The following is a 15,672-nucleotide window of genomic DNA, read 5'->3' as shown; positions in this document are numbered from 1 at the left end:
GTCATCAAGTTGGATGTCGCTAAGGCTTTTGATACATTAAATTGGAATTTTCTCCGCCGAGTTCTTTTGGCATTTGGGTTCCATGAGCAATTTGTTGGTTGGATAACTTCTATTTTATCTTCTACTCACCTATCTATCATTTTTAATGGCTCCCCTGTAGGTTTTTTCAGTTGCAGTAGGGGTCTCCGACATGGTGACCCATTCTCTCCTCTTCTTTTTTGTCTTGCTGAGGAGGTGCTTAGTAGAGGTATAGCTGAATTGGTCTCTACTGGCAAGATTAAACCTATTTCTTCTCCACGTGGAATTAAAGCTCCAAGCCATGCCTTTTATGCAGATGATCTAATGGTTTTTTTTAAAGGTGACAAAGCGAGCCTTCTTAATCTTTGGTCTCTTGTTGAGGAGTACGGAACTAATTCTGGTCAGCGTGTGAACAAGGGAAAATCCAATATTTATCTGGGTCGAGCTAGTTTTGCTCGTCGCCCACTTATTTATTCATGGCTGGGAATTACTCCCGGTACACTCCCATTTACTTACCTTGGTGTCCCAATCTTCACTGGAAGGCCTAAACGTGCCTACTTCCAAGCCTTTGTTGACCGTGTCAAGAGTTGTTCCTTTCATTGGCGTGGGTGTTCCCTATCTATGGTTGGTCGTATTACATTGATTAATTAAGTTGTATTGAGTATGCTTCTCACAGGTTTACAATTTATGCTTGGCCTTCCATAGTTTTGGTTCAAATTCGTATTTGGGCCCGTAATTTTATTTGGACTGGAAATGTGCTTCTACAAGGATTTTCCACTGTGGCTTGGAAGAAATGTTGTTTGCCGAAGTCTAAAGGTGGCCTTGGAATTAAGCATCTTCCAAATCTGAACAAAGATTTTCTGTTGAAAAAATTCTGGGATCTCTTTTCTTCTAATTCCTTTGCAAGAACTTTCTTTAAGGGTCGTTTCTTTAATGGAGTAGGGCTACCATGTTCTTATTATAAACGCTCTTCTATCTGGCCGGGATTCAAGCCGCTTTATGTTGATATACAGCTTCGATCTAAATGGATTGTTGGAAGAGGTACAGATATAAATTTTTGGCATGATAATTGGCTTGACTAACCTATTGTGGAAAGATTTAATATTCCTTTATCGCTTGGTGAAAAACTTACTTCGCGAGTCTCTGATTTTATTGTTGATGGATCTTGGTCTAAGCCCCCTAATATTCAAGGTGAGTGGCTTGCTCTTTTCCATGATATTGAGGCCACAATTCTTCCAATTTCACCCGAGTTTGTTGACAAGTTGATTTGGCGTGATTCTAGTAATGGCTTGCTTTCAGTTGCTCAAGCTTATGATTTGAAGCGAATACATCATCCAAAGGTTCCATGGGCTTCTTGGGTCTAGTCTTCCTCGTATCGACCACGACACTCTGTTGTCCTTTGGAAATTACTGCATGGTAAGTTGCTCACTGATAACCTGCTACAACATCGAGGTTTTTCCTTGGCGTCAGTTTGTTCTCTTTGTCGCTTGAAGTCAGAGTCAATTAGTCATCTAATTTTTCTGTGTCCTTTTACTCGGTTTATTTGGGGCAATCTTTTTCGGCTATTTCATGTCTCTGCATCCTTTGATGACATAGAAAGCCTATTTTACCCACTTCAATGCCATTTCAGTTCCCAATTACAATTGCTCTGGTGGGGCATGATTGGAGCTGTGGTCTATGTAGTTTGGCATGCTAGAAACGCATTGAGGTTTCAAGACACTATCATCACAGCTGTATCCATCTTTCGCTCTGTGAGTTTACACATTCAGGAAATTGATTCTTCAAATCTAGAAACTATGTTTAACTCTAGCAATGAGCTACTTATCCTATGTTCGATTGGGGTCAGTGGACGCCTCCCCATGGCTCCTAAGATTATTGAAGTTAATTGGTTAAATCCCTCTTTCTTTCAGGTCAAAGTTAATACCGATGGGGCAGCTCAAGGTACTCCTGGTTTAGCGGGGTTTGGTGGTATTTTTTGCAATCACTTAGGTCTTTACATCGGTTGTTTTGCAGGTCCAATGCGTTTAGCTTCAGATCTGGAAGCAGAGCTCCTTACAATCTACCTTGTTGTTTCTTCTGCTTGGAGGAAGGGCTGGTTTTCTCTTTGGATTGAATGTGATTCAGCTTTAGCAATTCACTTTCTATCTTCTCCCCCTCCAGTGTACCTTGGCGATTGGCAACTCAATGGAGTAACTGCCATGCTCTTCTTGAAAAAATGCAGGTGTGAGTCTCCCATATTTATAGGGAAGGTAATCAAGTGGCCGACAAGTTGGACAATATCGGAGTTGATAGTGTGGGTTTGCACTGGTGGGATTCTTGCCACACTAATGCAATGGGTGCTTATGGGCGAAACCTCTGTGGTCTACCAGAATATCGGCTTGTTTAATGGTTGTTGAGGTGCTTGTTGTTGTATGGATTTCTATCTCATTGATTCCTCCCGGTAATGCAAACATATGCTTGTTTGCCTCCTTGTTTTGCTGCCAATATGTTCTTCACTGGGTTGATTCTGCAGTTGGGTGGCCTTATAATTTATTTGAGTGCTTCTGCTGCATTATTCTTCTTTTGCAGCTGTTGTTCTCTCCTTTTGGCTGCTGCAACATTTTTCACATCATGCTGCAAGTGCTTAATTGCTAATGTCTTTTACGGGTGTGCTACTAGAATTTACATGTCCTTGAGCTGCCCTTTAGCTAGTAGTTTTTTTTGTTTTTGTTCTGTTCTATCTTGTACAGTTTTTGACATTGTGCAATTTAATTCTTCCTTTAAAAAAAAAAATGTGTCAATGAGAGAGGATGGAATCATGAGCATCTATAAGAAGTCTTATCAAAATTGCTCCTATGACATGGCTTCCCCCAGGAAGCTTGAGGAGGTCAGAGTGCTATCACAAAAGCTAGACCTTGACATCAAACAGTTGCAAGCTCCAAGAAGGCATTGTTGTGACATATTACCTTCTACTGGTGGTGGGGTCACTATGCCAAAAAGTGCATCAGACGACAGAACTGTTCTGTCGTCTGAACGAACAAAAATGTGTCGTCTAGTACGGTGTCGTCTCTTGGGGGCATCAGACGACAGAAGTGTTCTGTCGTCTGATTTTTCAGACGACATAAAAAAATAAAAGTCTTGTGTCGTCTGATGAGTTTTGCATTTTGGGAACATTGTGATATGTTTCTTTAAAAGCATTCAAACAACAGTTTTGTATTGTCTGATAAACAAAACAACCACAGTATTTTTTAAATACTATTGTGTGAAGCATATTTGCAAGACTTATTTATGTGGTCTGAATGCCCTTAAATAAGAAATATGAAGACTCTTATGTAGTGTCTTCTCTCATACAACAGCATTTAAAGGTTGTGCTAATTTACTTTAAACGACAATTATATGTGGTCGTAAAGAGCATCAGAGGACAATTAAGTGTCGTTCTAGGGTACATACATACGACACTTAAGTGTTGTGTGAAAGGTCTTTTATGAGGTCTTTTTATGTTGTCTGTGATTGATTCCAACCACACTTATTTGTTGTTATTATATGTTTTAGCCAACACTTTCGTCTAACTTATGTTGTTGTTTTGCCCTTTAGACTACAATTTTCTGTCGTCCCAATGCCAAAAAGACAATAGACTTCTATTTGATTTTTGTGTTGTTTTTGTTTAGCTGCAACCACACATTTTGGTGTGCTTTTGTTGTAGCTTGCAATTTGAGATAACACATATTAGTAGTCCCCTGTTACAATTGGTATGCATGCATTCTGGAAATTAAAATTGCCCATTCATGAAAGTATGAAACCCACATCCAAAATCATTCATTGCAATTTCTATTAATCCACCACTGTCTTATGTACACAACCTAATCATGAGCATCGATCACTTCAAAATGTCTCATATCTACTAATCTGAATCTGCAGACAAGTCCAAAGGCTTAATGAATGAAGAATCTACTAGACACAAGTTAATAAAGGAACTACCTAGCTACACTGCTGTACCAGTTTCACAATCTGATCATGAATTGAATCACCCGAATCATAGAAGTGGTCATAGAAAACGGAAGGTATTCCGGGCTGCGTGAGTATATATGCATAACCCTGCAGATAATATGCACATAGAATGAAGTTATATCCTTGTTTTGCTGGATCAGATATCATGCAACCAAGGACAAAGCAGTTTAGCAGAATAATAAACAAAATATTGAAGAAATACAACAGGCTGTGAACTTGAAGTTACCCTTCAGCATTTTCTTGTTTTGTATGGCCACCTGTACTTACCCAAATATTGAAGAAATAAAGCTACAGAGTACAGACATCTCCACTGGATAGGGAGCTGGGTTCCAGCATCAGAAGAAGCATTAGATCTTCAACCCTGCTAGATTTTGGGGAAAGATCAAGGACTCAACCTGAAGCTATTAAAAAAAAAAAAAAACCACATGTTGATGATAAAAGATATGCATCCCTAGAATATATAAACTGAAAGTAACTAATTAGCTAGACAAATAAAGTTCCATATTTTGTAATTTGAAAAGTACTTAAAAAGATCTAATTCATTAACTTGTCCCAACAGATAACCTGTGTCATCAAGAGTGATGCACCCAATGAAATATATATAAATTTACAATAAAATATGGCTAGCAGGCGAGTTTCAGTTGCCCCAGTTAGCATAATCATGCATTACTCTGCATTTTTAATTAATGGACGAGGGTTCCAACAGTCTTCTCTTGAGCTCTATTTTATTGGTAGAAATTAGTTTCTTGAGCAAAAGAACATTAAGGAAAAACTGTTCAGAATGAAATGGAAAACCAAAGTTCTTACAGGTCAGTTTAATTTCAAAGCACATATACCCTGGCAGCATATTGACGTGCAAATTTCTCGTCTCCAATTAAAGAAGTCAAAAGTTCTACAAGTTCCGTCAAGACTTACCAAGTGAACTTGGGGGATAGAACGGCGGAAGAGGACCCGGCAAGGACAGAGAAATAAACCACAGAAAGAACTGCTTTCAAATGTCTGTGACACTGCAGTCGCATTCAACTGGTTTAGTAGCAACCTGCAATGTAGAACAACACAAACATCAGTGACAGTCTAATAGGTGCAACCGTGACAAAAGAAATGGAAGTATTGTTCTAGCTGGATTTATCAGGATGGACTGACAGATTTGACATTATTACAAAAATAAGACCATTCGTTCTTACTTTTAGTGAGATGGGATAACATAACAGTCTAGGGTACAAGCCAGAAGCAATATCCACATAATGAATGTTGTTACTATTAATTTCACTACCCACTGATCGCGTTAAGTATATTATAACATTCCTACAAAAAGAGATAAAACAAAGAGTGATATAGCTATATAAACAATGAAGACAGACAAAAGCACAACCTAGATACAACCAAAGAAAAATCTGGTGTTGAATTTCCTTGCATGAGAGCTCATGGTCAGAACATCCCAAAGCTTCTTGAAATAACTGCAAGTGCAGACACTCGAATAGATGCCTCAGCTGCTTTATCTTATTATGGAGCATTCAACGAACTGCTAATCTTCTAGGTTATCCTTTGTCAAACGTTACCTATTTGATGTTTACAAGCCATCTAGAGTCGTTCCCAGAGTGTTTCCGTAGAATGGAATTCAGGACTCTTAAATTCTCTCTCATGCCTCAAAAATATTAATTAATTAAGATTAGAGTATACCATGGCAACAGGGATCATATAATAGAGTTATGACTGGTCAAACAAGCAAGTGAATAATCAAGTCCCACTGAAAGATTAAAAAGGACAACTGATAAGAAACTACTTGATATAAGTGAAGAGCAAGTACCTAGGGTTGGTAAGGACCTGATTGTAAACTACTTGGTATATCAACCATCAGCTTGAAATTCCAATGCCATTGTAAATGCTTTTAGCTTGCTGTGGGAGCCAAAGCAATTTCCTGTTCAATAGATACATTGTCAGCTAATTGAAGATGGTCAGTTCCAAACAAATAAAGTTCCATAAGCAGATATGCGCCCCTAACATTTAGTAACTAACCAGCTAGACAAATATAGTTCCATACTAGAAAATTCTCCCGCGCGATGCTGCGGGTCTAATTTTTTTCTTTTTTTCCTCAAATCATGATCTATATAATATAATACAATTATAATTTTACATGTTACAACAACTGTTATTTTTAATCAAGCTTGTAAAGAGAGAGAATGGTATTTTAAATAAGAAAGGTGCTGAAAATATCAGCAATATGAAAAAAGAAAATGCTCAATTCATGGGAATTTTTGCAACACAGGTAGTTTCAAGATTGAATGTTTTGGAACGACCTGGAGGATGTAACCTTTTCTGATCACTTTCGTTCATAATCCCATCACCATCTGCATTACAATTTTCTTTATTTCTTAAAAAAGAAAAACACAATAGAGTATATAAGAATTCACAAAAGCCAAAGCCAAAACATACAGGTACTGAATCCATTACACCCTTCCTCATACCAAAATCCATTACAGCTGGTTTCAACATTATAACAAAAAATTAAGTTTGAAGTCTGATTCAACCGAGTGAAGGAAAAAAAAAAGCAACAAAACATTACAGCTGCATGAAGGCTCAAACCCGGAAAATCTATCAAAATACCTGAAGACATGAGGCAAAAAAAAAAACACAAAGCTTGTATCAGAATTCAAAAATCATAATCGAATTGAAAATTTACTAAGGAATAAAAAAATTAAAAATATATATATATCTAAACTCAGATTCTCTAGTTAGCACAGCACACTATCAAGGAAATTGCTAGGTTTTAGAAATGAGAATTAAGATACTAAGATAAATACGTCATTGAGTATCTACAATTACTAAAGCAGCTAAAAGTATCCATGATAGAAAAGATGCTCCAACACTAAAAGAAATAGAAAAGATGCAAGGACCAAATCATAAATTATACTCGATTGAGTTGAGAAACTATAGTAAATACATTGAAACTATACTCCTATTTTCTGTACAATTGAATGCTACGACAACATTTTGTCATTCAATCAAAGGATGAGTATCTAAAAATCTTATGCATATACGTCATTAATTAAACAGGGGAATGTTGCTTTATTCATTGCCAGACAATGGCTGAGACATGGCACACCCAATTCTCCACATATAGGCCATAAGGTCAGGAAAGTTTTACCATCTTCAATTTCTATGTAATTATTGGATATAGACAGAGCTTTTGCGATCTCTCTTTTTGAAATTTGATCAGTGACACTCTACAGAGAGAGACAATACAATGTAATTGATCAAGATAATTGAGATATATATACATATGGAGGAAATAAGGATATAGATCATTTACCTTAACAGCTGTCAGATATATTGAAGGAGATCCTGCTTTTACTCTGTCACACACTCAGACCATCACCTGCAAACAAAAATGGAAGGAAACAATGAAATTAAGTGTGAGCCAGGTATGTAAATGGATAATCTACACAAAGCCATGGATTAAACTATTAAGTGTGCAGTTTTATCTTGGAGATTGAAGTAAATGATATACTATTAATTCAGCAGTAGGAAAAGAGCCAGATGTGTAATTACTAAAAGATACATTTGTGCTGCTTAAACTTAAAATTGCAACGATAAGCGTAGACTTTGTACCTCATCAAGTTCAGTTAATCTTCTCCCCAAAGTAGAAGTATTCCTGTTTAGCCCCAACCTCCCAAGTTCAGCTTCAAGTTCTGCCTCTATTTTACTCATCGAATCTGAACTCATAGGAACTCTACCATCATACTTGTTCATTTTCTGTTCAGGAGATTTGTTCTAAATCGAATATCAGTAACAATCATCCTCTGATCCTCTCGTGTGCTGTTCCAAACAATAACCTACTAACATTAAAAAAATTAAAAATTAAAAATTAAAAAATATAGGAGAAGCTGATAATGAATCTGAAAAGCATTTAGCTACCGTTTCCTTTAAAATATATATGAAGCCACAGCTGTGATTCTTTATACTGGAAGATACGTATCTATGTGATTACGTACCATTCTCCATTTCCTGCCCTACAATATTCCCTGAACTGTTGGCATTCAGCTTTCACCTTTTTGGTTCTGATGCTGCACAAATTGGCAAAAGGAATTGTGAGATAAATCTTGTTCTCTTAAAAGTGAATACAAAATATACTGACAGATTCTTTTTGAATAAACCATATGAGGTTGAGATGTTTACCTTGCGCTACTTCCCTTGAACTGATGCATATGATTGTCCAAATTATAAGAATGATGAGGGGTTTCCTTTCTGCACAGAATTACAGCCAGTATTACTCTTATAGGGACCAGCTAGAAGTATAGGGGCAGAAAGTATTATTGAACCACGTTGTCTTCTACAATGATCAGAATTATGGAATTCGAATGGAATTAGTATACATACCTCCTCAAAGATGCAACATACTCCTGTCTTGTCATGGGCTTCATTTCATCAATCTTGTTCTCATAGCTACTGATCTGGATATAGTATTACAGGTATATTATATACATATACAAATTATATATTCGATCTCCACTTGAGATATATACATCTCATTATTGTGTGAACATCATAACAATAATTAAACCACACCAGAATATATCATATATGCACTCATCGGGAAGTTGGTAGTGGTTGTGGGACTGGTGCCCCAATATTTCAATGCTGCTAAGTCATAAGCTCTAGCCGCTTTGTCTTCTTTGTCAATTGTCATAACCACCTACATCATGATTCGATATAAACGCATGCATAAGCAACATATGATAAAAATTTAAGTGAACTCTACAATAAAAAGGGAGGAAATGAGAGAAAAAGAAGAAGACAATATATAGAAGCTATATGGAAAGAGCTCTTCCTTTGTACGTACATACCCAAATAAACTGCAGTTGGAGCGATTGAGATGAGATCAAAAGCACCCAGATGTGATCAAGACTGACAAAAGAAAAGAACAGAATTAGTAATTCGGCTTCTTCCCCAGCAGAACAAAACTGACGAATCTAGCTCCCTCTGCAAATCAAATCAATTCAAAACCACAAACCAAAATTCCTCCACAGATAATCAAAAACTGACAAATACGCTCACCCTTTTTCAAACTATAACCCAACCAATGCAAAAGATGCAACAAAAACCTGCACCAGAAGCCAATCACAAAATCTAAATCACAGAAGATCATAACTCCCATCCACGTTGACGTAACAATGATAGACGTGTGTGCTTCCAGAATCCCAATCAAAACTCTATAATACATCAAAAATATAAAAGGGAAATCAGGCAGATATATTAATGGATACGAAGGTTAAGAGTATGACGGACCTTGAAACCTCTCATGAAGTTGAACAGGAACATTAGCAGAGAGTCTCTGATAAGGCGAAATGCATACAGCTTTTGATGGAGAACCAGAGGGATACGCTGATTGTCCATGAACAGATGTTCGATCAGTAAATACCCCACCTTATTTATGTTCGATCAAAAAATAAACAGACAAAGAGGCGAAGGGATCTGATCAAACAAAACCTTAAGAATGAGGGACTGCCATAAGAGAGGGATCAACCCAAATCCCAGAAATCGCCGAGTCCCTGCCAGGACCTACAGAAACGACACACTGGTCTTGGAATCGACGATGGAGGAGTTGAGTGCGTTCTGGAGAAATGGATGTGTTGGGTTCGTGGGGTTAAGTGTGCAAGACGACAGCGACTCCGCCGCCTTCGTCACCTCCTTCTCCAACAACTCCTCCTCACCTCCTTCGCCACCTCCTTGTCCAACAACATTTCAGATGAGGGACTGAGGGAGATTGAGAGTTGTGAGATGAAATTTCAAATAATCAAATCTATTAACTGGAGATCGATGGGTCGGAGACCAACATCCCAACAATGAAGTATAGAGAGAAGGTTTACTTACAGTGGGTCGAAGCAAAGCCGTGGGTCGACGGTTCAGCGGTTCGAGATTACGAATAGGAGCTAGCTTAGAGAGGCTGAGGGAGTGAGATGACTGACTGAGAGGTTAGAGCTAGCTTAGAGATAAGGCCGAACCGTCGAACTTTGCGGTGGGTCGGCGGCGACTGAAACTGAGGGATAGAGGGAGTGAGTCGAAGAGAGGCTGAGGGTCAGGGTCAGTCAAAATCTCGAATAGAGGCTGAGGGAATGAGGGATTAGGGTTAGCGACTAGATTTAGGTGGGTTTGCCACGCCCAGTGGCGACGGCAGTTGGTTTTTGATTGAAAGTGATTGCGGTGGCTGTTCGGGAGGTTGCGGGGTTTGGGGAAGGAAATGAGAGAGATGGAGAGGAAGACGGGGCCGGGTTTTGCTGAAGCCTGAAGGAGAGAGATTTTTAGACAGAATTTGTGGGAATGAAAAAAAACACGAAGGGTTTATGTTATGCAAAAAGAGACCTAAAACAAAAAAAGTCAAACTCACCTTATTCAGACAACACTTATATGTTGTCTAAATATCACCCTATTGATTAGTTAACTATAAGGTTTGGGCGCTTAAGAGGGAAAAGACTCAACTTGTTGGAGGGAAATCTAAAATTTCTGCTAGGGTTTTTTCCCATGTTTTCAAACAACATATAAGTGTTGTCTGAATGCTCACCATTTATCTAAATTTGAGATAGGAAATCACCACCTTTTACAACTACACAAATATGTTATCTGAATGCTCACCATTTTTCCAAATTAAACCAGTATGGTTTTAGTGTATATTCAGACGACAGAAAAGAAAATTATGTCGTCTGAAAAACTCAGACGACATAAAACAAAACTTATGTCGTCTGATGCGTGTCGTCTGAAGGACTTTTTGGCATAGTGGGTGATGGACATTGTAATCAGAGAATGCAGACATGAAGAATTAATATACATGCATTCTTAGTAGTGTTTTATATAGCAAAAAAAAAGGTATTGTAAGGATCAGGGGCTTTATGGCTTCATGATTAAATTGCTGGAAACTAGTTTGTTTTGTTTGGGGGTGCTCTGTTAGAGTATAACTTCCCCATATGGATGTAATCTTTTGAAGTTAATAAATTATTTTTCAATAAAAAAAAAGAAAAAAGTAGAAGGCGGTTCTCTTCTCTTTGTAAAGATGATCAGAGTCTATGGAGAATCTACTTGAAAGGCTAGTTGTGACTCACAGGTTTTTCATATTTTTAGAGCTTCTTCCATTTTTAAAGACATCCAATATTTTAAGGGAAAAATTTGGTAAGTCAACCTGAACTATGGACCACTACGAACTTCAGTACATAAAATTCTGAAACATAAACTTTAGTACATCAAATTAGAAGCCCGACTCAATATACATACACGACGTTAATGATGTCGTTAGTTTGTCATATTTTGAGGGGTAAAACGATGTCTCTATCTCTCTGTCTCTTTCTTCCCCTTCCTCACTTTACTTTGTCATTTTGCCTCTTAAATCCCAAGCCCCTCTACTCATAACCACTGCCGCCGTCGCCAACGCCTCTGCCCCCAACCTCACCACCTATCTCGACCACACCGACTTTGGCCTCTTCTTCTTGACCTGGTCTCGCTCCTTTCTCGTCCTCCCTTTGTCTCCTATATCCTTCTCTCTCTCTCTCTCCTCTTCAGAACTCGATCGGCAGGCCCTCCCCTCTCTATTCGGATCGGTTCCCACCAAAACAAACATGGTTCTCTTTCCCGAGACGAATCGAGACAACACAATGAGACTCTTACCAATAACTTATCCATCACCAACAATCAATTTCATTCAATATCCCATTCAATACTACTCAAACAATTTCTCAAGCCAGACACAAAACAAGAAACAATTCCTTCTAGAACTTTGAATTCACCTTCAACAAGTCAAATTTGCAGTCTGGGTTTAGACTCCCTCGCAGCAGTTTTCTGAAAACTAGAGGGAGAACTCGGTGATGAACTGGTATCTAAGCCTCACTGTGCACAACCTAGAAATCTTCGAAGTTTAACTTCCACTCAAGGTCAGGCCTCGTCCAGGGAATAAGTCGAACCAGAAACTAAACCCAGACGCGTCGGAGAAGTCGCCAGCATAGCAATAGCGTTGAACCAGAGCTAACCCAGAAACCAAGTCGACAAAACTTCATCAATTTTGAAAACCAATTAGCCTAACACGTAGAGAATGGCATGAAGATGAGTTTCCATACGGTCGCCAGAAATTGCAGAGGTTGCCGGTGAAGGTTCGGGCTCCTTGTCGTCGGGTTTCCTTCCTCGTTCAATGTATGGACGATCCAAGGATAGTAGGCTATTGGCGGCGGCGAGACGAAGAAGATGGCAGTCGTCCATCATCTATCGATGGTCGGATGGTGGCGCGCAGGCCGGGTTGGGTCGCGGAGGCGTCTCGAGTCACAGGCTTACGGCCATAGAGGGTGAGAAAAGGTCTGGGTATGTGTGTATAGAGAGAGAGAGAGAGAGAGAGAGAGAGAGAGAGAGAGAGAGAGAGAGAGAGAGAGAGAAGGGGAGGAGAGTGAGTGAGTCAGAGGGAGTGAGAGTGTATGAGAGTGAGTCAAACAGAGGAAACTGAAAGTACTAAATAACCCTCTGACAAATGAATAATGACATAAGAGTTAACAGCGTTATTGACGTCGTGTTCATATATTAGGTCGGGTTTGTAATATGATGTACTAAAGTTTAGTTTTAAAACTTCATGTACAAAAGTTTGTAGTGGGCCTAACTTCATGTACTATTTCTGAATTTTTCTCATATTTTAAATCAAGAACCGAGATGTAAATGCATCACCTAAGTGGATCCTCATTGATTATGTATTTGCATTTTCAAAGAACTTTCCATATCCAATGAACAATGAATTCCACTTGAATTATTTTGTCGTTTTGAAAAAAGTCGGATCACGGACTCCTTATCCAGTTAGGACAAGGAAAATGATAGTTTCTTGGTCACAAATCACGTCAATAGAGGACAGATTAATGTTATGTCCTTCATGGAGTGCCCTGGTAGTATGACAAGGCAACGTGGTGGTACTCGCCGATAATGATGTCCTTCTTGAAGATCTCCAATGCTCCAGTAAATGATCCCAGCTAGGACGCCAAACAGAACCATTGATAAAACCCCGGATTTTATAGCCTTATAGGTACGTAGCTCAAGGAAAGTGCATGTTTTCTGTACGAAGCTCTTGGACAACGCGCGTTTCTTAACCCAAAAATCCTTTGCATGTTGAAATACTCAGAGGAACATGAAGGATGTCGTCTAGCTTAAATTATAACAAAGGCTTTGTTCAAAATTGTTACTGATCACAAGGGTTATTTCAACACTTGGTAAAAGTAGTTCTAAACTTCGATGAAATTGTACGCTACCTCTCTCCCTTGCAAAACCAAGCTGTACCGTGCCAGATTCATCATGAGAGCTAATGCCGACACCAATCTCATCGTCACTTTCGCGATCGTCATGGGAAGAGATGAGATTTTGAACGAGGAGCAGAAAACCCTAAACCTAGGTAAGGATCGAGCAGCATCACGTGTCTATTAGACAAGAGAAAACAAAGCGAATACAAAATAATAAGTTCAAGTTGATTCATGACCCCAGTTGAAAGCAAATCTCATGCAATGCTCTCTACGACGGCAAGTTTTGAGAAGAAATTAATGTTTTCTTTGAATCTTTATGTTCTGTGCAATTTAATCATGCAAATTAAGGATTGGGTGATTGAGGTAAGTTATTGTTATTGTGTTCTCGTGGCATGGTATATTGGTATATATGAAAGAGTCTTTGTGCATGGTACCTCTGACCTCTCCTAATAATACTAAAGCCTCATTGCGTTCATCCTAATTAATTGGGTTGTTTCAAGCTTAACAATGCTCGATCATGATTCTGTTAGCTAGCCTACGATCAAATTGCATGGTCATCTATGTCATGCGAGGTGTGGTCGTTTCACGGTTCAAAACCAGCATGGTCTTCTAATGGGTGCTTTAATTGGCTAACCAAGAGGCTTACTGAAGTTTCTCTCGTTTCCCTTGTACTTGGAGTCCTACTTGCAACCACATAAAGCCGTTCGTACGTTGTAAAATGCAATTTATTTGAATTATTAAAATTTTCATATTCAATCTAAATAAAATTGGATTGACATGTATTAGATTGATCGTGTAGTCCATAACCGCAAACCTTATTTATTGCTCAAAAAAGGAATTTATATATATATATATATACACACACACACACGCAAACTGCTTCAATCCTGAGTGTCTGAGTTTTTTTTTTTTTTTTTCCTAACTCCATCTAATTCTAAGACTTTTTCATTGCTTTTGCAAAACAGCTATCATCATCGAAATAAGAGTAATGTAAGATGTAAGCTCTTTCTGCCATGTAATTAAAATGCAGAAAATAAAAATTTGCGAAACTCTTAGGCATAGAGATTTTAATAATCAACTTCAATAGTATTCATTTAAACTGGTTAAGAAAATTATATATCCAATGGAAAATAAGTTATGAATATCAGTATAATATTAAAATTGTTCGCTGCGCCGTGCCGTGAATCCTCAAAACTCCGCGTAGATCCGGAAGCTAACAAAGCCCCTACATCCACACACATCAAACTACTGTTACGCGCGCTACCACCGCCAAAACCAAGGTTCGGTTTCCCCCACGCGCTTAAGACCTGCGTGTGTGGTACTTGCTGAGATTGTCGGTGCTACTATCCACAACTAGTCACTAAAGTGGAGATGTTACTACGTACAGATGTCAGTCATTTCTTCTGATTTTTTAATGATTTTGACTGACTTGTTTGTTTTGAATAATTCTCCTGCTTCTGGATAAAGCACATGTTTTTGGTATTTGTTCTAAATATTTACTCATTTTTATTTTCATTATTTAGATGAATATTTTTTTTTTCTGGGATAATCACTTCATACATTCAGATCGTCATTGCTTTTAAGAATAGTAATTTTAATCTCTTCATTGTTGTTATGAACACGTTTCTTTTGAAGAGTAAAATTATATTGGCATGAAAAACTACCCACCTAATCTTTAGAAGAATTTAATTCAAAAAAAAAATTAGAAGAATATCAAAAATCAAACACGAAAAAATGAAATAATGAAAAGAAAATATACAATGTCTTACTCTTTTATCAATTTTGATTTGTTGAGTTCATTACAGGGCATGTATGTAAGGTTAATTATTTTTAAAAGCTCCTTCCCAAATAGTATAGTTAGATATTTTTGATTTAGTGACCCCCGCTTACGGATTAGTTTTAGGAACTAAACAGTATTTGAGGATACCGTGTGATCTCGATTAAAAAAAAAAGTAATTAGTTTTGAGTTAAGTTAGATTTGTTAAAGTGTGCTTCGTGCTAATCAAAATCACTTTTCATGCTTGCGTTGGACTAATTGAAATTTTCCTTGTAAGTTATAATTTAATCTTTTCATTCACAAAGTGAACTAAATGACCAATAAGCATAGATAAGCAATTGATTCAGAAAAGAAATGACAAAGAAAAATGAAGAAATAAGCAAGTTTGACAATAAAGTGTTTGCCTCACCATAGAAACTCACTATTTATCTCCTTATTAAAAAAAATAACCAATTCCTATAGTCGAAAGTAAACTTTCATAATAACATGATCAATTTTTTTTTTTAAGGGAAATTGTTAGCTCTTTATTCAAGGCATAAGCAAAATTACAATAAGAAGAAAGGACATCAAGAATAAACTTTAGGCGAATGACGAATGTTTTCTTAAACTAAATAAGATCTAGACATAGAAGTAAAAGAA

The 15,672-nt window shown here is 37.8% G+C and overlaps 2 protein-coding genes and 1 long non-coding RNA gene across 8 annotated transcripts; 1 reads left to right on the top strand and 2 right to left on the bottom strand.

The window, feature by feature from the left end:
• The first annotated feature begins 769 nt into the window (after positions 1 to 769).
• On the top strand, positions 770 to 2,644 carry LOC121049044. Of its 2 annotated transcripts, XM_040505472.1 has the most exons (6): positions 770 to 1,059; positions 1,194 to 1,209; positions 1,318 to 1,434; positions 1,649 to 1,769; positions 1,929 to 1,959; positions 2,032 to 2,644. In XM_040505472.1, exons 3-6 carry the CDS (start codon positions 1,364 to 1,366, stop codon positions 2,412 to 2,414), a joined length of 606 nt encoding a protein of 201 aa, XP_040361406.1. In that variant the 5' UTR covers positions 770 to 1,059; positions 1,194 to 1,209; positions 1,318 to 1,363; the 3' UTR covers positions 2,415 to 2,644. The 2 variants fall into 2 exon arrangements, with proteins under 2 accessions (XP_040361406.1, XP_040361405.1); XM_040505471.1 differs by having other exon boundaries at positions 1,929 to 2,644.
• A 3,761-nt stretch (positions 2,645 to 6,405) lies between these two features.
• LOC112168095 lies at positions 6,406 to 7,366 on the bottom strand. The gene is made up of 2 exons (XR_005810614.1): positions 7,151 to 7,366; positions 6,406 to 6,609 (listed from the first exon to the last, which is right to left on the bottom strand). It is a non-coding gene; the product is annotated as an uncharacterized LOC112168095 (long non-coding RNA).
• Positions 7,367 to 7,736: 370 nt separating this feature from the next.
• On the bottom strand, positions 7,737 to 9,149 carry LOC112168248 (histidine-containing phosphotransfer protein 4-like). Of its 5 annotated transcripts, none has more exons than XR_005800848.1 (7): positions 9,061 to 9,149; positions 8,850 to 8,858; positions 8,572 to 8,698; positions 8,383 to 8,456; positions 8,182 to 8,250; positions 7,998 to 8,069; positions 7,763 to 7,838 (listed from the first exon to the last, which is right to left on the bottom strand). XR_005800848.1 is itself a non-coding variant. In XM_024305368.2 (6 exons), exons 3-6 carry the CDS (start codon positions 8,424 to 8,426, stop codon positions 7,752 to 7,754), a joined length of 255 nt encoding a protein of 84 aa, XP_024161136.1. In that variant the 5' UTR covers positions 8,427 to 8,456; positions 8,572 to 8,698; positions 8,850 to 9,143; the 3' UTR covers positions 7,737 to 7,751. The 5 variants fall into 5 exon arrangements, 3 of the variants coding, with proteins under 3 accessions (XP_024161136.1, XP_040363320.1, XP_040363319.1); XR_005800847.1 differs by having other exon boundaries at positions 8,850 to 8,910; positions 9,061 to 9,148; XM_024305368.2 differs by having other exon boundaries at positions 7,737 to 7,821; positions 8,850 to 9,143.
• Between the last annotated feature and the right edge of the window lie 6,523 nt (positions 9,150 to 15,672).

This window comes from Rosa chinensis, chromosome 5 (genome assembly GCF_002994745.2).
Source record: "Rosa chinensis cultivar Old Blush chromosome 5, RchiOBHm-V2, whole genome shotgun sequence".
NCBI lineage: Eukaryota > Viridiplantae > Streptophyta > Magnoliopsida > Rosales > Rosaceae > Rosa > Rosa chinensis.
This window is presented reverse-complemented; position numbering and strand designations above follow the sequence as displayed.

Bases quoted from the DNA above. Each gene is read 5' to 3' on its own strand.
- LOC112168248 (XM_024305368.2), bottom strand. From the start codon at position 8,426: ATGAAGCCCATGACAAGACAGGAGTATGTTGCATCTTTGAGGAG. The intron at 8,251-8,382 runs GTATGTATACTA...AATTCTGTGCAG, and splicing joins TATGTTGCATCTTTGAGGAG to AAAGGAAACCCCTCATCATT. The intron at 7,822-7,997 runs GTACGTAATCAC...TGTTTGGAACAG, and splicing joins AGGGCAGGAAATGGAGAATG to CACACGAGAGGATCAGAGGA.
- LOC121049044 (XM_040505471.1), top strand. From the start codon at position 1,364: ATGGGCTTCTTGGGTCTAGTCTTCCTCGTATCGACCACGACACTCTGT. The intron at 1,435-1,648 runs GTAAGTTGCTCA...ATGCCATTTCAG, and splicing joins CCTTTGGAAATTACTGCATG to TTCCCAATTACAATTGCTCT. The intron at 1,770-1,928 runs GTGAGTTTACAC...TCTTTCTTTCAG, and splicing joins CTGTATCCATCTTTCGCTCT to GTCAAAGTTAATACCGATGG.